Source organism: Perissodus microlepis, chromosome 11, assembly GCF_051167445.1.
Source record: "Perissodus microlepis isolate ML-2025 ecotype Zambia chromosome 11, ASM5116744v1, whole genome shotgun sequence".
Lineage (NCBI taxonomy): Eukaryota > Metazoa > Chordata > Actinopteri > Cichliformes > Cichlidae > Perissodus > Perissodus microlepis.
In genome coordinates, this window is record NC_140471.1 from 7,286,228 (window position 1) to 7,307,722 (window position 21,495).

Sequence of the window (21,495 nt, forward strand, 5' to 3'; positions counted from 1 at the left end):
AAAAATGTTATTGTTTGGCTTTTTTAGTATTTTATTTGTTCCTGAGTAAATCGGTTTGGCTGAGATTAAAGTTATAGTTTTTACACAGCTGAACAAACGTCAAGCAGACAAACTGATTATCAGAAGTGTGAGATGCTCGAGAATTTATTAAACTTCACCGAAACAATCTGCAAATTTCATTAAAATTTAATAAACTATCATCTTGTCTTTATTTTTAGTTAGCACATACCTTAAACACTTCAAGCTGTAAGCTAATGATCGTTATATAAGAGCAGATGCTGCTGGTGCAATAAGCTGTACGTTTTACGTCCAGTGGATGATGATCTGATTAGTCGACTAATCGCAAAAATAATCGGTGACTAGTCGACTATCAAAATAATCGTTTGTGGCAGCCCTAGTATGTACAAGTTGTGGTAATAGGGAGTAAAACTGACAGAACTCTCTGCTATAGCTTCAGCAGATCCAAAGAGAACAGCAGTCTTTGGATCCTGACATAAAAACAGGATCTGTATCTGTATAAGCAAAGGAGTTACATGGAGTTAAGCATCCCAGGTATTCCATGTGTGGCTGCATCCCTGTGTGTAGGCATCACAGCCCAGTTCTACAAACTAGACCAGGCTTCTGATTGAAATTACAATCTATGTACTAGATAGTAATCTGGTGAATTAGCATGCTAACCAGCTACCAGTTACCAAATGCCACTTTGTACCAACATTTTTTTCCAACATGAGAGGAAAACTAGCAATTTTGAGATTCTGTTTTTCTTTTTTACAGTCTAGTCCCTGTTAAAGATAGCCAGGGAATAAAACAGTAAACACAGTGAGCTCACTACTGTGCTAGTCTGATGTGATTAGCCATATCCATGTCTAAATGCTAATTCAGCACGCTTCAGTTTTGGAAACCAAGATACCAGTGAAAGTTAATTACAATACAAATGATTCCAACTACATTGCATTGATAGCTGTACCTGTTCTCCAAGGTGTTATAGTCATTTATACCACCCAGGCATTCGTGAAAAACTGGATTTACAAGGTTGAATTAGAAGATACAGTTAAGCTAATTAGCTAATTTTATTGGATTGGTTGAAGAAATAGAACTGCTATTTCATCATTTTATCACAAGTTGCAAAATAACAGCAACGTCTTTTAGAGTAATATTTTTTTAGACTTTTAAGAAACAATGACTAAATGAATTGGTAGATTTTGTTCATTAACTGTAGGTTTTTCTCAAAATGGTCAGTGTGTAAGAAAGGAACGGAAATTATAGAGAACAAAGCTAAAACAATATTTCAAGCAACAATTTTCGACTTCATTTAAAAAGAAAAATTCAACATCTCGTGGCATATTTGGTGAGAAAACTTGGGAAAATGTACCTCCTCACTTGTGAGACAACTATTGTTTCTCATCAAGTTGTCATAAGCTACCAGAGTTATCAGGTTTTCACAGCAAGCCCACATCTTAAAATCCACACATTTATTTTTGTTAGTCTTCTCCATTCAAGATTCCGTCTACACAGGCAACTGGTGCAGTGCTGCTGCTTGTGATTTCAATAAGGGGCAGCTATTGGGGCAGTTTAGGTATAGTTTGGGTTTTACTGTAAAAATATTTTATCTGTAATCGTTCATAATGTACACTTTAGGAAGAATGGGCTGATGATATGTTGTTTGCTTCAGGACTCAGAACATCCAGCTGATTTTATGTGAATAAAAACATTGTGCCTCAATTTGGGGGGGTTGCTAGTACACTTTCATCTTGTATTCCATGTATACTATTTACTTACTGCACAGAGTGTGAGTGTTGACCGATTTATCTGCAGGCCGACAGTATCGGCCGATATTAACTATATAACAATCAAACAATCAAATTAAAAAAGTAAAGAAGAGGCAGGAGAAACATCCTTCAACCATGTTGAGTTTGCATAGTTTATCCACCAGATGATATTCTGCAAACTCCCTGTTGGCAATGCAGATGTTTGGAACACCGCAAACACAAAAAAACACAAAACAGCATCGACAGATTTATGAGAATATCTGATTTTTAAATTGCCAAATATCGATACTGGTATCAATCCTTAAAATTCTACATTCATCATGCTTATTAGACCATGTATTATTCTGTGCAACAGCTATGGTGACATCTGAACAGCAAACCAATCCACAGACATCAGTGTCTTAAAAAAAAAGATAAACGTAGCTAGCTAACATTTCTATTACCATCTGCAGTATATTCCTCCTTCTGGACAAAAATTGCTTGCTTCCTCCTCTTCTGCTATGCAGCAAAGATTGCAAATCCTGAGAATGAGAAGTGCGCATCATTCTCCACTCGACTTTTTGACAGCTCCACGTCCACCACGCAGGTATTTCTTGTGCATTGCATGTAGTCGTACGTGTCAGTGTGAATGCAAGCATGAGAAGAATGGCACGTATGAGACAGCAATAGACAAAAAGAAATCTGCCCTCAAGATGTTGCAGCATTAGATTTCCTGTTTACATCCCTCAAGGAATTAAGAACTGTAGTTACCAAGCTGCACGTCTCTATCTGGAATTGATCGGTGTATAAAAAAACTGAATGGATGCTTCAAATGGAGGATTCATGCAGACCACTGTAGCGTTGGCCAATTTTACCCAGTTGTGATTACGGTTATTTGACTTTCTCTTTCCATTTTAACATTTTATTACCTTTTTTGAATTTGTTTAGCAGTTAACCACAGTTGGTACTTCACCTCACATTTCTGCACCCCCCACCATTATCATACACCTACACACAGAGCACAGTGTATTTGATTGAGAGTACTGTGTGTGTGTGTGTGTGTGTGTGTGTGTGTGTGTGTGTGTGTGTGTGTGTGTGTGTGTGTGTGTGTGTGTGTGTGTGTGTGTGTGTGTGCTGTGCATGCAGCCAGAAATCTCATCAATGGCTCTATGATTTTGCTGAATGTTACTATGGTAACTGCAGTGGAATTGCCTCATAAGAGAGAGCTGGTCATGTGTAGGTTGAAATAATGCTGAGGATGAAGAGCATTTAAATAATGGAAAAACAAGGTACAAGAGAAAGGTGAGGAGTTTATGAATCAAAGAGGAAAAAGATGAAAGACTCTATAAGATTCATATCTATACTATAAATATTTACTGAATATGTATTCTCTCCTTTCACTGTCTCATAAATATGTTCATACAGTTTGATTGCAACCTTTGTTTTACAAAGAAATTATTTTGTCCACCGGGGAAGTGATCAGAAAGTCTCGTCAGCAAAGCTGAAAGGACTGTAAATTATGAATGTGAATCCAAGCCGTAGTCAACCAGATGTGCATAGACTTTACTTCAATCTGAATGACTGTGCTCATTTTGAATGATAGTTCATTTGGTGTTTAAAGAATGCTGCAGCTGCTGTCTCCCTCTCCCTAAAACAACTAAAATAAATCAACTGATGAAGTAGAAGTCAATTTCTGAAGTCATATTCAACAGTAAAAGTGTCTTTGATGCTCTCACTTGAACTTTTTGTGCCTGAGTGGCTTCTCTCCAAGCGCACCAGTTTCCTCAAACCAAAGACATGCATGTTAGATTAATTGGTGATCCTAGCGGCGGAGGTGAGGATGTGATCGTGAAGGTCTGAGTGTTAGTATCTGGACCGACACCATGTCCAACACACAGCCCACCTCTTACCCAGTGTCAGTGATTAAGCCAAGCCCCCATTGTGCCTTGGAACCACTTAATCCCTGTGTTTACATTGAGGCTGAAATTGGATGTCACTACATTACCTTCAAGGTTTTCCATGTGTAGTAATTAGAAACCAAGATAAGATCCTTACCCTGTTTGCTTAACCTGCAACTGATTATCATAAAAAGACATCTAGGATGAAAACCTGAAAAATTTCGACTACTACAGGTCACTGCTAGAGTTTAAATGTCTTAAAATCCAGCAAAAATCACTAATGTTGGCCTGGATCCACTATCCAGGACCACTATCCATCTTCCACACAGTAGATAATCTGCTCATGAAAGTGGCTTCCGTGGGTTCCTAGGCATGCTTGGAACTACATCTTACATTAAAGCTTAGAAGAAGCCCAAAACTCAAATTGGACCATCTATTAGCCTATCTAACACAAGAGTGTAGGCTTTTTTGGAGGACATATTATGAGGACTTAGCACCCCCAGCCTGAAATGCAAGAAACCAGCTTTTCCACTGTCTGACGTTCTGAAGAGCACACTGAAGGATGCAGCAGCCTTGAGAAGCTCTGACACGTGTCCTGTCACTCAGCAGTGCCTACTCGTTTTAATGTCAGCTGCTGTCAATCCTTTGTGCACATTGCAGTACATATACATAGACATCTATCTGATTTGTTGTCCTAAGGATTTCCAGGCCTTTAGATCAGAGTTTTACAGTCCCCTTTGTGTATTTTTACCAAGGATAGCGAAAATCACTTTTCAATAACACTAATCTATTAATGGTAATGTTATCTGCAAGAATCGCTATCCATTGTAGAAGTAGCCAGTTTTGGTTTTTCTCTCCTTGAGGAACTTTTTGGTCATTAAAAAAAAGACCACATGAAGATGAAACCACCACAAAACGTAGAACGTCCAGTGGTCCAGAAAAAAACACATACAGGCTTCAGCTGAAAATCCATGTCATCATCAAGTGGGGTGCCAGGAGCATCCTCGGTTGGCTAAGCATGTCATCAGGACTGGCAGAGTGGTTTCATGGCTGCAGCGGTGTGTGGGGTGAGTGGGCTGTGTGAGCGTATATGTACGCGCCGGAAATAGCAGGTCGACAGGGCACAGTGGGTCACTAATTACAGATTTGTAAGTGTGTATGTGTCTGTGTGTGTACGCAGGCTGGTGTTAGAGCAGCAGACAGGGTCACGGCTGTGGATTTCATTAGGTGAAGTGCTTGGCGACAGACTCTGGTGTAACCGCTCCGAGGGTCCGTTGCTGACATTCGGTCAGTGTGGTAATTGGCACTAAGTCAGAGTTTTTGAAAGTTATTCAACCAAAACCTTTGTTCAGCTTCACCTGCTTCAAAGAAGAAAAATGAAAAATCACATGTGTGCGTCATTTCCTTTCATTTAATTTTAAAGGCCTTGAATGTATTTCTTTCTATGAATCATCTAATAAAAGAGAGTGCACCATTGCACACTGAAGAAACCACCTGAAAGTAAGCACTGCTTCATTTTTATTTCCGAATTGTGTCAAAATTGTAACTAAAGACTTGGTGTAGAAACAAATAGCTTAATGTTTCATATTCTGTACAAGCTTTGCAGCCACATTTGGTTACATTAGCAGCATCTCTCTATGGTAGATGTTACACCTTCACAGTGTAATATCTACCATATGTGATAGGTTGCAGTGAAATTCTCTAAAGACACGCACAATTCCCAGTATATATACTATATAAATGCCAATGTTATTTGCATTACCTGCTGCTGGATTCATGTTCCCTTAAATATTAATTGTAAAACTTCTGATCTTGTTTGCAACATTGAACATGATATAAGTCTGAATGCATCCAGTCTCACTGAGGCCTGAAATTATAATGGACATCTTGCTGTTGCATCTTTATTCCGTAGACATCTTAAGATGTCGGCCTCGCATCTTAAGAATGTAGCTCAAAGTGCAGCTGGGCTTAGGACCACCTTTAGTGCTGCTTGCATAGCTGCTGTTTTTTAGAGCAGTTGGAAAGAAAAAGAAAATGAATTTGTGGTGTCTGACCATGTTGGAAATACAGTGTTTATATTGGCCACTCGGAGAGAAAAAGCCAGCTGTAGTATCATGAGGCAAGACGTGATAATTGTTTAGATATGGGGACATTCTCTTGCCGTAGGCCTTCGTACCGCTGCGTTTGGTTGCTCACAGAAAAGCTAGAGAAACAGCTGTGTGACAAACAAAAAGGAGAGAAGTTCAAGCCCTGCATACTCTTTGACACCGCTGTAAAGTTTTTGACCATTTAGTCCTGTTTAACTTTTGTCAGAATTCATACTTTGCTAACATCTCACATTTTCAGTCCACTGCAGTTCTTTGTTGTGCCCTACGTGTTAGCAGAAGTCGTTTAATAAAAAGTAAACAAAGGCGATTGTATAAGTGTCATCAGTCACATGGTACTCAAGCAGTTGATTATGACCATAGCACCCCAAGCATCAGGGCACTTTTCATCGCCATGTTTACTGAAGAGAAGTGGTAGCTGTTCTATAGCGCCTGCCTGGTTATTGTACCATGATTTAGAGCACGGCTGCAGCTCAGATAATTCAGCACTCACTTAACTTATCACTTCTCAAATAGCCTTGCTTACACTGGGGATATTTTTCCTTGGTGACGGCCTTAGTCATACCTTGATATGTCCTGAACTTGCTGGTGGGTGGGACTGCAAAGAAGTCACCTTCTCTTTTTTGCTTCTCATTTCTCTCTGAGATTGCAGTATTCAGCTAAGTACTGTGAACGAGCTGTTCGTCGTGACGTAAAAAAAGAGGCTTTCATTTCCTATGGTTTCCTAAAACATGCTTTTATTCATGGTGGTTTTGAGGACATAAGTGACTCATTTCCTTTTCAGAGTGCAGGCCAAGGCAGGCCTAACAGCACATCGCACAGAGCTGAATATATACTGTACACAAATGTACACAGCCTCAACACATGAATTCCAAAGCATATGCAGTCACCATATCTTGGTACTTCTAAATATACTTTGATTGCATTCATACTGAAAAATATGCCTGTGCATATATTGTACACTCACATACACACTGACACTATAGTTAGTGTAATGAGAGCGCAATCTCTCTGAGATTAGGAGCAAGCACTTCCTGTTTGTGTCACCAAAAGGGCAGATAAGACCACTTCACAGCTGTATTTGTTAGTATTTCCATGCCTTACTGAGTCTCCAGTGCAGTAAGAAAGAAAATAAATAAGGCGTCATCGAGAAATAATATCATAATTGAATGCAGACAAAACAAAAGTGGCATTATATAACACGATTGTGCTTGGGAGTGGACATTTTAAGAAGAAACAGTGTGCTTGGGTATTTGAATGACCCAGCTGTTAAGCATTTTGATTTTATATAGCCTAACTAGGAAACAGTGAAATACTGGGTGATTTCAAGACACATAAAAGAATAAAGCAAATACACAAATAAACATCAGCACCCTGAGAAGTTTCATGATCTTCTTAGCCAGCAGTCACCAATTGCTCAACACGAAATCTAATGAGCAGCTTTTATGAGCGCCATCGCTTTTACTGTCTTAAAAGTAATACAATGGTCCATTTGCTCTAGCTCAAATAAAGGCCCAGTTAATGAATCATCATTGTCGCTACTTTAAGTAAACATTCTCATTTTACATGAACATTTCAGCTCAGAGCCTGCAGATGGGGATTGTAAAGCTTTAACCTCTTTATAAAGATCTGGACCGCAAACACTGATATCACAAGTTCCAGGAAGACAATAGAGAAATTGTCTTTCTTGAGAGGTTATGAATCTGAACGATGTTTGTTAAGCAGATCAGTCTCCAAATCATTTGACTGTACTGCCTTTTCCTTCCAGCGCATCTAAGCCCAGTTAAGTGTGTTTGCAGAGATTTTATAGAGTAATTAAATCCATGTACTTTTGGTGCTGTGTGCACTCAGGGTCCACAGAGCTATTTTTATTTTCCATGGAAAGTTCCATTAGTTTTAAAAAAAGGAGTGATCAACGTAACGTCTGAGGGGTTTGCTTACATTTTTGCTTCATATCAGGCGAAGCTACTAAAGGAGACAGCAGCTAGCTCATCTGTGTAGCTGATAGTCCAAATATGAACTTGTGCTTTATAAAGAAAAACAGACACATTTGATTTTACTAGTTGATAACACAGCACAGGTCTAAACTGAGCAACTCTTCAGTGGAAAAATGTATGCAACAGTCGCCCTTGCAAAACTTTTTTTCATTGAATGTCTCACACTAATAGACATTTGTTCTTCGTGGATGTGTAACATGACTCATGGAGTTATGGGAAAATACAAAGATGGTTGCAGTGGTTAACGCTAAAAGCACTAGAAAATACATTATTACTTTTGGCACATCTCAAAATCAAGCTTGTTGTCTTCTCTGTGTTCCCAGCTGTGAGCTGAGTGATTGACAGGACCGACGACATGGGGAAGCAGAACAGCAAGCTCCGCCCTGAGGTGATGCAGGACCTGCTGGAGAGCACCGACTTCACCGAGCACGAGATCCAGGAGTGGTACAAGGGCTTCCTCAGGGACTGCCCCAGCGGGAACCTCTCCATGGAGGAGTTCAAAAAGATCTACGGTAACTTCTTCCCCTACGGAGATGCTTCAAAGTTCGCCGAACACGTCTTCCGCACGTTCGACGCTAACGGGGATGGGACAATAGACTTTCGGGAGTTTATCATCGCGCTGAGTGTGACGTCGCGCGGCAAGCTGGAGCAGAAGCTGAAATGGGCCTTCAGTATGTACGACCTGGACGGGAACGGGTACATCAGTAAAGCTGAGATGCTGGAGATTGTGCAGGTGAGTCTTCTGTGTAGATTGTGGAAAAGTGTCTAAAATACAGAAAATTTCCTCCAAGGAGAACATCTAACATCACTGTGGCCTCCAGCACTCTTCATGGTGCTGGATGTGACTCCACATTGACATGATTTTTGAGAGCTACGTCGTTCAGGCCCTTATTTATTGCCAGCATTAAAATGTCAGTGTACTTAAAAGGTACATTTGGATTGATTGGAAACATTCATTGTGCTGCCAAGTAAAAGCAGTTTTGGAAACAGTCAGAGATTAATTAGCTCAGCTCCATCTTATATATGGCTTGTAGCCCTGTCATGATAGGAGAAGAGCAGATTTTCCTCTGCTCCACACCTTTTACAGGAACAAATGGAACTCGGGCTCAGCCTAATCCACACTGGCTACATCGCTTTCAGTATCCTTTTGGCTTGCAGGTTCTATTATTTCTTGCCCTGTCATGTTTGACTGCATGTTTCACCAGAATAAGCTACGGCGCTGGGCAGATGAGGAGGCACGTCTGTATTAAATCACACTGCTTGCTCACCTGTTGTTATTTATTAAGATAATGAAGGCAGACTATGCAGACTTTCAAACGTCCAAGAAAGAAAAGGAAATAAAAGAAACAGATGAAATGCAATACAAACTCTGATCATTTTGAAATAAGCCACATTTTGTTTTTCTGTGAAAAATTCAACAGCTGCTTTCTGATCCGTGTAGCCAGGTACAGCTCACCTTTAAGACAGAAAAGCAGGATAAAAGCCGAGCGTGGGTGGCATTTCCTGCAAAAGCCTTTCGTGTAAACAGACTATTTCATGTACACACGCACAAACACAGTTTATATTTGACTTCCTTCACAATTACATGCCAGCCAGTCTCTCCCACTGCAGTTTCACTCAAATTACTCTCATCAGATCTTCAGTGTGTGAGCCATTTTGAAAACAGGCCATTTATGTTGTGTATCCTGATAATGAGGGGAAGGCGGGATGGAGGAAGAACAGGAAGCAATGAGAAGAAGCAATTATTTTTTACAGATTAACCCAAAAGGAATAAAGTGTGTGTGCATATGTGACTATACATCTGTGTGTGTTACTATGGCTCTATATGGCTGAGGAGGAGGTGACTAAAAGGAATTAAGCAGTGATATATTGGTGGATAATTGTAATGAAATAAAAACTGATACGTGCTAACATGGTCTGAATAGTTTAAGGCACAAGGCAGCTTGATGATATTTGTGTTTGGGGTGGTCTCTATGAGTCATCCCATCCAGCGTGCTGTGGATTAACTCTTTGTTGCCCTAAAAATGTTCATTCTGGCATCTATAATAATAAGTGCTGTGAATATAATTGATTTTGTTTTCACCAGTGCATGGTGGCTTTACTTTTACTTTCTCTCAGCACAATCTGAACCACCGTTTACACAACAATGCCTTAAACCTGAGCTAGCCAGGCTGTGTTGCTTCACCTATCATTGCTTCAAGGCTAAATTAGTCCCATTACTTTAAGACCACTATGAGTCAGACTTCACACTGTCACTTCTTTCTACACACTGACGCCATAAACCCTCTGCCCATTTTCCAGTAAAAGGTGTCACTGTTCACAAGGACAAAAGAACAGAAAGCAGTGACTCAGATGCTCGCGTCTATTCAGCTGATGTGAATATGAATGAATTTTGAAGGAGCGCGTGTGAGTGCAAGTATGTTGCAAATGGTAACGCTTTAAGAAGTGCATGATTATGAAGAACTCGGTGCCATCTTAACTTTTTAGTGTCACGTGCAGACGTGCACGCTATGTTCATCTATTTTCGTCTTTGGCTTGTGGCCTAGTTTAGGGCCCCTTGCCTCTGCAGAGAAGAAGCTTGCTTTAATTCAGTTTAATTCAACTTTATTTAAATCACACCAATTCATAACAACAGTCGCCCAAAAGTGTTTTATATTGTAAGATAAAACCGTACATTATTAGAACAAAACCCCAACAATAAGACAATGAACAAGCACTTGGTGAGAGTGGGAAGGAAGAACTCCCATTTAACAGGAAGAAACCTCAGTCAGGCTCAGGGAGGGGCAGCCATGGCCCGTGACCAGTTGAGGAAAAAGAGGAGAGATATTAGACAAAAGGCAAATCATAAGAGAGTAAGCCAGAGTTTAATAACTGCTGAAAATTACATGTATAAACACATAGGTGAGGTGAGGGACAAAGAAACACTCGGCATAAGCGTAAGCCCCCAGCAGGCTAGGCCTATTTCATCTTAACTATGGGAGGATTCAGGGAAACCTCAAGCCTTAACTATAACCTTCATCAAAGAGGAAAGTTTTAAGCCTAAGCTTAAAGGTAGACTGGGAGCTGGTTCCACAGAAGAGGGGTCTGGAAGCTCCAGGCTCTGCCTCTGATTTTGAAAACGTTATTTTAGAGAAAAGGTTTCAGACCTTTAAAAGGAATTACTAAAGTTAAAAAAGAATCCTTGAATCTGACTAAAGTCTTCAGATTAGTGTGATCACAGTCACACGCTGCTTCCAGTAGAATCAGACGGCAGATCCGACAGGTGACTCATAAAGGTAAATGCATTCGTTTTCTCCTGTGTATCTGTGTCCTGGTGATAATGGTGAACGATTAACAGTAGTAACCCTGCATCCAAGTGCCTGTAGACCTTTCTGGTTCTCTGATATTTCCAAGTAGCACCACCAGCACCAGCTCCCATGTGTTGCTTGGTTTATTATATACATTATTGTCTAGCTCAGAATGAATTACAATCACCTTGTTGGTCCAATGGCTGAATCTAGCACCATTATCACGTTTTAAATGTGCTTTACCAAATACCTCTAAAGATAAGACAGTGTCTTCAACCTCACATGTACAAATGGTGGCGTAGTAATGGACAAAACTGGCTGAACGTATGTTAAACATGCTGAACATCATCCAAACAGAGCCTTGTTCACTCAAGTGCAATAATCACACAAGCTCTTCTGTCTTCTTTTGTGATCATTCATATTCTCCTCTATATTCATGTGAGAATATCTTATCTTAATATCACTTGCCAGTGCTTCACTCTAAGGACCCTGTCTGTTCCCCCACTGTGGTCTTCATATTTCCCATGCACTCTCGCCTCCGTTCGCCATTGTGCCTGGGAGCTCCAGCTTTTCCCAGCTAGCTAATGCTCTCTCCTGCAGAGAGTGTGTAAATGCTGGTGATGATCATAATTATCTTTGCTGTGAGAGTAATTGAATTGAATGGATCACCGCCAGCCCAGATCATCCTTTTCAGATAGTGACAAAATCTGAACTCTGTCTCATCAATAGTTGATATCTACCCTCTGTCTACCTTTCATCTGAAACCAGGTGCCTTCAGCAGAGCAGACGAGCACAGAGGGACGTCCATTGTCTCCACTGGCGAAAAAGAAGATGGCAGAGAGCATTCATACTAGTAATTTAAGGGACTGAACAGAATAGCAGAGTAGATGAATAGACGGCTGCTCGGGCAGATAAAGTCGCCGTGGGAAACATATTCAGCTATGGTGTGAGGGTGATACGAGAGACTCTGTGTTTTGTTTGTGTAGCTACTGCTGACCAACTCAAACGGTGCTCAGCCGGCTCCACAAATAAGTCTGACCAAGCTGAAGCCCTCCCTCACTCTTTGCATTTCTTCCTCTGTCAATGGTGCCTTTTTCACATCATTTCCTGTATTATACGGAGGGAAGGTAAAACCAAGAGCCCTATGCAATCCTGCTTTTCTTCTCCTTCACACTTACAAGTGGCTAGGTTATAGTCTTTTTCTCTCTATTTGCCCTCACACACCTGTGCCTTTGTTTCTGGCTTCACTGGAGACATTATTGTGTGCTTGCTCAAGGCACATGAAAGAGGCTTCTCTCTCCCTGTGACATTCAGGCTGCACAATGGGTACTACTTAGATGGCTGAAGCTTGACTCTACAATTAAAAAAAAAAAAGAAACCTATACAGGTGCTACAGATAAATTATAAGAAATTTACTGGTGGAGGAGAAAAAAATGCCCAGGCTAAGTCCAGGAGATATAACAAGAATCCAAAGTAAGAGTGGGAAGTGAGAGTTGATATGGAGACAGGCAATTACTGTAGGGAGGATACAGCATTTGGCAGGGTGTCATATGTGAAGAGAAAACCACAGAAAGACCTGACTTATTAAGACAAAGTTGTTGTCTTTGGATGCAGGGGAAGAAAGACAAAGGCTGAGGAACTGGCTTTACTTTTGGTTTAGGAGGCTAACTCGGGTAAAGCCGGTGTTATTCAGTAATATGACAGGTAGCGATATAGCCTCTAAGTTTATCACAGTATTTCTAGAAAATTTGCAGTAACAAAAATTGTGATTATGTAGGAAAAAATCCACTTTTCCAATGAACAACTGTCACTGATGACACACTTCCTAATTTGAAATGTCAGTCTAATGAAATAATGTATGAGCACATTTAAAAGGAAGCTTAAGAATAATGAACAATCTCTCATTTCTATGGTAATTTCATTTTAATTGGAGATAAATTATCTGAATTTCAGGAGCGAGACAAGACCTCCAAACACGCCCCTTCTGGTTTTATCTATATTCGACTATTAGTCGAGGCCATGGTCCTCAGCCGGGAAAAAAATGAATTTATAATTGCTGAAATCCAAGGCCCAGTGAAGCTAAAGCTCTCGTTGGTAGTCCTTGTTCTGCGGTATTTTCCTCCTACTTGCAACAGAGCTCCAAAGCGAAAGATGCCTCGGCTGTTGAATGATGTCATCATCAGTGAAGTCGTAAGTGAGACAGGAAGGGCAGAGGTTAGTTGGTTAGCAGTGATTAAACCTTTAAAATAAGAAGTAGAAGATTGTCCTCTGGTGTTGGCTTCTTATATAGAGCCTGTTCAAAACATGAAACACACCAAATGAATCCAGTTATTACAAAGGTTGTTGGGGCAACCAAATCGAGTGCACAGACCAGTATAGTTTGTTCCCCGATGAAGCTGAAGCAAACAATAGTTTACTGGAAAAACCAAAAGGTGGGATTTCCAAGTATCGTATTCACAGAATCATCCTTTTAGAAAGTTCTGAACAAAAATCCTCCGACTCTCTTGGGCTCAGAGTCCTTAGCTTCACACGTCGCTTCACTTCTTACTGGCTGCTTGTAATTTGGGGATTTAGAAATGTGAGCTTATTGTACAGCGTGTTGCTTCGCTGGATTAGATGAGCAGCTAAATCCCTAACATGCAACACCAGCTCACTTTACTCACAGCACCTTGAAGGATGCCAATTAATAACAGACCCATCTCCAAAGTGAAGTCACTCTGGCTGCTTCTTGTCCCTGAACTCCCGAGCTGCCCTGCCGCTTTGGTAATAGGCAGCATAACCAGCACCTATATAAAGCTCTGGCTGCACTGTAATCACAATCATCCCTCATCTGTTCACATGTCAGCTCCCATTCCCCTCAAAACCGCCTCCTTATTAGAGACAGATAGAGTGGGCTGTGATTTCACTGTTTACTGCCAAACAGCCTGCAATGCAATAGAAAGCAAAGGAGACACAACACTGCTAAATAGACTGCGTGTTGGTCTCCAAGCCTCGCTACCTAAAGCGCAAATACGCAGTCGCAGCGCGGCGAAGCAGTGCAACGAGCTGGCATATTGGAATCACTTCTGAACAGGTGGACATACTGTGGAAATATGCTCAATAATCCGCGTGTTTGTCACCATAAATGTCCCTAATATCAATAAGGCAAATATCACAGGGGACTCTCTGGGATTTTACGCTCTCTGCTCGAGAGTGATTTCCAAACGGTGATTTCTGTTAACTCTGTCAAGGCACGCTACAGCAGGACAAAGTGGAAGGCCTTGTTGCTTTTGGTCTGAATGGATGTTGAGTATAACAAGCCGAGTAAAAGCAGCAGGGATTTTGAAGGCTGAAAAGAAAAGCACTGCTAGCATTAACTAAGACTTCAGCTTTGGAAAGGAAAGCAATAAAAACCCCAATTTGATTACCTGCAGTATGATAAAGTTAACGTGTGTTTGTATATTCTGTTATATAATCACTGCGTGTGTCTGCGGTGACAGATCCTCCCCGCAACCCTCAACTGGATAAGTAGTTAAGTAAAAGGACGAATGGATGGACAAACCAGGGGGTATGTCCGAGGGACAGCAGGGCTCGCAAAATCGCTAGCCCGACGTCCCGGGGCTAGCGATTTTTCCAGTCGGGCTACCAAAATCTGTCTCTGCCCTGCCCGTCGGGCTATCATAGGAAAATATATTTCAATGCTTTTGCATTCTTTCGGAAATGTAGCTGGGTAATTATGTCATTGGCATCGGTGAGCCACTGTCAATATGTGACATATTGAAATCGTGTTTGAATTTGCGCTTGTTTTTTGCTTTCACTTTGCAATCGCGCGAACTGTTTTATAGAGAGCGACAGCACTGATTGGTGAGTGATGATAATTTGCGCACCAATTCCTCTGACATCGTCTTATCAATCGTTAGCTTACTATGCAAACATGACAAGTGAAATCTCCCGCAGCAAGCTTAAACGTGTGAGAGGTTGATCGCGCAGAGAATCGCTGAGCGTTATGTGAGTGCGTGTGTAAAAGCAGCAGGATATATATTTTAGTTCTGCTGAGCCAAATAAGACAGGTCAGCGTGAAGAAGTGACAGCCAAAGAAAAGCTTACCACAAAACGGAAAAGTTATGACAAATCAGACTATAAGGCAAAAAGAAAGTGCAGCTTTATGGTTTCATGGACAAAAGAATTTCTGCGGCTGCGATATGATGAGCTATATAACCAGGGCTGCACATAAGTGGTCCGCAGGTGCGCATTCGCTGTCAAAATAAAAAACGCGCACAAGATAAGAAGTTGCACCGCGTGTTTGCGTACATAAGATTTTCTGGAGGAGGACAGACATTTGTTTAGAACTCTTAAAGATGTCGAAGAAGCAAGCTCCTTTAAGCAATTACTTTGGTTTTCCTCCACATCCAAAGAAATGTCAGAAGGAGTCCGAACCACAAAAGAAGCACGTATTCTCGGAAAAGTGTTTGCAGGAGGTGAGCTGGCTTCAAACAAATGATGAACGCACAGAGATGTGGTGCAGAATGTGCCGTGAAAATCCCACTCTAGCGGACAAAAACAGTGCCTTTTATATGGACGCAAACGCGCGTTGCAACTTCTTATCTGGTGCGCGTCTTTTATTTTGACAGCGAATGCGCACATGCGGACCACTTATGTGCACCCGTGTAAATAACATAATGTTCTGCCGGGTGTGTTGTTGCTTTTCCCTCGATTTCTGAGTCAACAAGCGCCTTTGTTACTGGGACCAGTCATTTTAAGAAAGGCCCCCATTAGAACCCATGAGAAATGCAAGAAATGCATTATTGCTCAGTCTGCAATATCTTTCCCAGAACAAACACCAATTGCAAATAACATACTAAAAATAAACCTGAAAATCAGTTTAGAATAGCGTACTATGTTGCAAAGAGTGAACTACCACTGGCAAAATTTAGCAGTCTTTGCAAACTTCAAAAAGCAAATGGCCTCGATCTTGGTTCCACTTGCCTCTTTCCTGTGACTTCAGTGGAAATTTCAAATTCAGGATCTGACACAGACTGATTCATGTCCTACACAGTTCTTACAAGTTCATAGAAATTTCTGTTCAATTAGAACCAAGTATTTGAGTTGATGATTGTAATTTTTATACAATGTTGTAATTTGTGTTTAAAGAATTTTTTGATTAATGTTTTGTTTCCGTTACAATATTATACTTTAATGTATAATATTGTAACGGAAACAAAACAGGAAACAAAACATCAATCAAAAAATTGCTCTCTTTTTTATTCGGGCTACTTAAATTTATTTTGGGCTACCAAAAACTGAAGAGTCCCTGCCCGAAGGGCTACCAGGGATTTTGAAATTTTGCGAGCCCTGGACAGCCAATCACAATGTTTAGTTTAGATAAGCATTATTATGAACTGCGAATTATGCAAAGCTACTCTAGTGGTGTCCAAAAGTAAGATTATGTAGTTGCAAATGTGGTAACCTTTAAAAAAGCAGGGAGAGAGAGAGAGCAGGTGAGCTATTCAAACTGTAGTTTTGTAGTAGAGTTTTTATAATGACCCAGAAAGTCTCCTAGTTACAAAAATAGAATAGACGATCTCTTACAAAACTGAACAGGTCAAAATCTTCAGCACATAGACTGCGTCAGGAATCCCTCCTTTTTCCATACATTATCTACAGCCTGCAAAACAGACCTCACACTCAGCTGTTCATTGTTTAATCAGCAGTAAAAAATAAGCAATAAAGCATTCAGTAAATGTTTTTAAAAAGAGACTAAACCTATCCAATCACATAACGCAAGATACACGCAGGCAGAAGCAGACAAGAGGTTTCAGCAGATCTGCTGCGACAATGAAAAGTCGCGTCAACCAATAGAAAAATGCCAGCCAGAATCACGCCTGTCAGCTGCAATCATTTTCAAATGTGTGTGAGATTCTACAGCTGAAGGCATAAATTAGTACCCGGCTCATCTGACCTTACTGTGTGTGTCTCTCTGTAGGCGATATATAAGATGGTGTCATCTGTGATGAAGATGCCCGAGGATGAGTCGACACCTGAGAAGAGGACAGAGAAGATCTTCAGGCAGATGGACACCAACAGAGACGGTAGGAAGTACTCTGATGTAGCATTTACTTCCAGTAGTTTTAACTTTCAGCATAAAAGCATGAAATTATCCACACTTCACACAGCCTAGTTTATAAAGTGCACAAAGACTATTATTCCCTGTGTATTGATCTTTGATCTCTCTCACTGATAATTGCTTTAGGATGTTTATCACTCTGGATGAAAAGTTTGTTGTTTGAGTGATTCCATCCAACTACCACCTGATTAGCTGTCACCAAAGTCTTCTTTAATACGAGATGAAGAAGCCCTGCTCTGCCAGCACCGTTCACATACGTCACACTTGAGATTCACACACAGTTAGACTTGGATGCTTGTGCAGCTCTCTGATGCATCAGTAATGCTCTGTGTCGTGATCCTTCAGCACAGGAGAGGCACAAATAAGGCAGGAGGAAGAGAAAGATGGATGATGGTGCTGGGTGGGGCAGTGATGGAGAGGAAAAGGGAGAAAAATGGGAGCAAGATGATGCGAGAGCAAGAGAGCGCAATGACTAAAGCATGGAAGAGTCTTTTACTTCTTGTAATGAGAATCACAAGTGGAGAGCAACTCGTGGGGAGATAGCTTTAGTCTGTCTGTTAGTGATCAGAGAAGAGAGGACCTGTCTCAACACTGCCACCTTTTGGTGAGAAGTGGAACACGTTAGGATGTACCGTTCATGTTGTAAAGCCTCTGAACTAAAGATGCTACCAAATAAGCATAAGAGATTAACCCTGAAATTGTTATAATCTCACTTAAAATGTTAATGGACCCAACACAGTCACACTTGCCAGACAAATGCAGGAATGTTTCCTGTTTGAGGATTTTCTTCACCAGTGTGTTGCACTTTATCTCACACTGTTTTAGTATATATGCTTCTTTCTTCTTCAGCTTTATGCTGTGCACGCAAATATGAATCATAAAAAGATCATTTCTGTTCTGATTTTTTTCAGGCAAACTGTCTCTGGAAGAGTTCATCAAAGGAGCAAAGAGCGACCCCTCCATCGTGCGCCTGTTGCAGTGTGACCCCAGCAGTGCTGGACAGTTCTAAATCTGAGGCATCGACACAACCTGTAAGGCTCCTTTAAGCAGTAAAAGTCACTTCTGTCTCTATCTTTGAAGTTAAAGTTAAGTTAAATGTAAATTTAAACTTGAGAGTGTAAAAAAGAAGCACCGATCCAACAAAGAGTGCTCAGTTTAGAGTCGTGCTGTTCGCGCTGACGGTGCTGCTGTGTGGTCGGATCGGTGGAGGGCTGAGGTTCAACCTCAGGAACAAACGCGCTTCTCCTACGAACGGTTTTGCCTTGCAGGCAGAGAAGACGTCTGCTGGAGGGAATCTATTCCGAGGCTGCGTGCGCAGTGTAGGATGTGGGATGGGTCATCCACAGTGTCAGTGACTTTGTGGCTGTATGTAATTCATGGACTGACATGAGAGACTTTGTAGGAGGTGGCCTGGTATTTTGGAGCAGGTGCTGATGCTCAGAAGAAGCTTCTTCTTTTTAAAGCCCCCGTGTGTAGGATAGCTACAATGTTTCTGTGAGCACCTCTCTCTTTTTTTCTGTCTTGATGGTTCTGAGCTTTCAGCAGGACCTACAAGACACTACAAGACAAACCTTCCCGGTGTCAGCTGTAACTTCGAGAGCCAAGAATCAGATAATGTGAAGAGGAGATCTGTGAGTCAACAGATGAGTTACAACAGCAATCTGACAGCAGAGTGTCACAAGATGAGGTTGTGGTGTGTTGAAATCAGTGGAGAAAGAGAAGCCTGGCAGTTCTCAGTGTTTGTGTATAGCACTGTGAGAATCATTGTCGTGTCATCATCACCTCTGCACTCTTCCCTGCAGCTGACAGCTGATGATGATTTCTGTAGGTTTCCCCAGCCGTCCTTTCTCACAGAGCTGCTGTAGAGTAGTAGCATAACCGAACAGAATTTTTCATGCTAAAAGCTTTAAGATGTTGGAAGATTCTTCCAAATGTATTTTGCACAGAAAAAACACTGCAGACTTTATTCTCAATCACCTGGATAATATGAATTAAAATATATCAGGGATATCATGAAAAAAGGAACACTTACAACTATGTGATTATGATGACATAATATACATATGATGACAGAACACGGCTTTTCCAAACATCCCAGCTTTATTTGGGATTTTGGATTACATTTTACTTTGCTCACAAAATTTATTTTTTTTTACAAAAATACAAAACTCTTTTTGCTGTTTGACAGCCTGCAGTCGTTTGTTGAAGTTTCCAGCAAGCCTCACACACGTCTCCTGAGCAATCCCAGCACATTCTTCTTTGGAGAATCTCTCAAGCTCCTCCATATTTCATGGCTTCAGTTCACCCCACAGATTTTCAGTATGGGCTTTGTGCAAGAAAGCCATTAATGTTCACATTGGTCTTCCAGAGGTAGTTCTTCATCAGGAGTGATGTGTGCTTTGGGTCGTTGTCGTGTTGAACGACAAAGCGATGACCCAGACCCAGTTTTGCTGGTGACTGCTTGAAGTTTTCTCTGAAAATCTTCACATAGGCTTCTTTCTTCATGATTCCTTCCACATTGAAAGGATTCCCAGTTCCAGATGCACTGAAGCATCCCAAAGAGCTCTAGTTTCATCTCATCTTTCCAAAGCAGATGTTTCCAGTAAGCATAATCTTCCTCCGTGTTGTCCTTAACATACTTGAGTCAGGCTTGAAGTTGTTGTCTTCTGCAGAAGTGGAGTTTTTCTTGGTCTGCAACCTCACAGTCCATTGCTTTGCAGAGTTCCAGTGATTGACCAAAGAGATCCTGCAGACTGATAAACAAAGCTCTGGATTCAGAACTGAAACTGGTTGTGCCAACAAAGGACAAAAAAACAATGCATCCTGTCTACATCCTGTGAGATCGTGGTGATACCCATACGCAGACTCCTTTTCCTCTCCCATCTTTAGCTGTGAATAGATGTGGACATGCTGTTATTCTCATCACTGGATCACAGTTTGCACCTCAGGTTATTAGACTGAATTAATTAGACTGATTAAAACAACACAAAGTATAAAAGGAATTTGACTCTCGTGAAGCAGAGAGAAGGAAACACGTTAGTCTCAATCTGGAACCATGAACGGAAATCTAACTACCGAAGGAAAAAGCAACGGGGGGGGTTCTACCTGGGATAAATGTTCAACCTGCAAACGAGAAGCAAAAACAACACTTCACACTAAGAAAACAAGCTATTGCACACGACAGCAGCTATTTATGGCACCCACAGCCACCAACAATAACAAGACGCCCAATAAATGCAGAGCACGCAAATATTTTTGTAGTCAGGCTTTTGAATTTGCAAGTAAATGCTAGAATAGGTAGGTGTGTTTGCAAGAAAAAAGTATAATACGAAATTCAAGCCCCTTAAGAAGAATCCTCTGTTAAGTTCTTTCTCATCAAATGTCTCTCCTCCACTTCGCCTTATCAGCAAAACATGAAACGTGTTGTGAAGCATGTGTGAGGGCCCACATTACTCCTTCATAATAAGAGTTCATGTGTGGAAGAACACTCTTACTGTTGTTATTGTCGTTGTTTTGAACTTCTGGCCTCTTGTGTTGTTGCCAGTTAATAGCAGTCCAAGTTCGGCACAGTACAAAACAGAACTGAACCAACAAATCGACCAGTGAGAGAAAGTTAACACGAGGAAGCACAAAATGTACCGTGAGCGAGTACAGCCTGTTCTGAAAATGAATTAGCAGATGTATCTGGTAGTAATTATATTTAATTCAATTAAAACTGAATTAAATGCTCTGTTTTAATTCACTGTCATAAACAGATCGAGAGGCTCTCAGTCAACGTAACCCTCTGGAATCAACCGGCGCGTCCAAGTCACATGACCAATTTAAGATGAGCTAGCAGCAAGACGCAGCCTCGCTGAGTCTCTGTTTCAGCTTGTGTTGAAAGTGCAAACTTCAAACTGTAACAGCACAGTTATAAGGAGTTTCATGCAAACAATAATAGACTTGCTGATGTTGTCTCTGCTGTGGACACGTTTGTAACAGAAGCTTTTTAGACATTTTATCATGTGATAATGATACGCTTCAACTATGTAAAATAATACATACAAAGGCAAAAATGTTCTGAAACACATTCAGAGTTTTATTGTAGATGATCTCAAAAGAGTTTGGGGGTTCAGGTATTTATTTTAGTTTAATATTGCAAAGCACTGTTTGCCACCAGTGGCTGGTGCTGCTCTCCGCAGCTGCAGGGTGGGATTAGGGCTAGCACATCTGATCACTTACACCTCACAGGGTTAACAGAATATTGACTGCAATCTTACCAATCTAGCCTGGCGTAATCTGCTCTAAAATGTGATGGAATATTCAAGTATGTAGGATTTTGTTTCCAGTCAGCAAACCGGGAAAATGGGAAAAAGAT

General features: G+C 41.0%; 1 protein-coding gene across 6 annotated transcripts in view; it reads left to right on the top strand.

Moving 5' to 3' along the window:
* Positions 1–21,495, top strand: part of ncalda (neurocalcin delta a) — a 63,091-nt gene that overhangs the window by 39,287 nt on the left and 2,309 nt on the right. For 5 of the 6 annotated variants that reach the window (XM_084944903.1, XM_084944905.1, XM_084944904.1 and 2 more), the window contains 3 exons: positions 8,072–8,481; positions 16,998–17,103; positions 18,050–18,169. In XM_084944903.1, coding sequence (XP_084801029.1) covers positions 8,104–8,481; positions 16,998–17,103; positions 18,050–18,147 — 582 coding nt within the window. In that variant the 5' untranslated portion in view covers positions 8,072–8,103 and the 3' untranslated portion in view covers positions 18,148–18,169. Of the gene's footprint in view, positions 1–2,250; positions 2,356–8,071; positions 8,482–16,997; positions 17,104–18,049; positions 18,170–21,495 lie in introns of those variants that run through there. The other variant, XM_084944906.1, reaches the window with a different exon arrangement.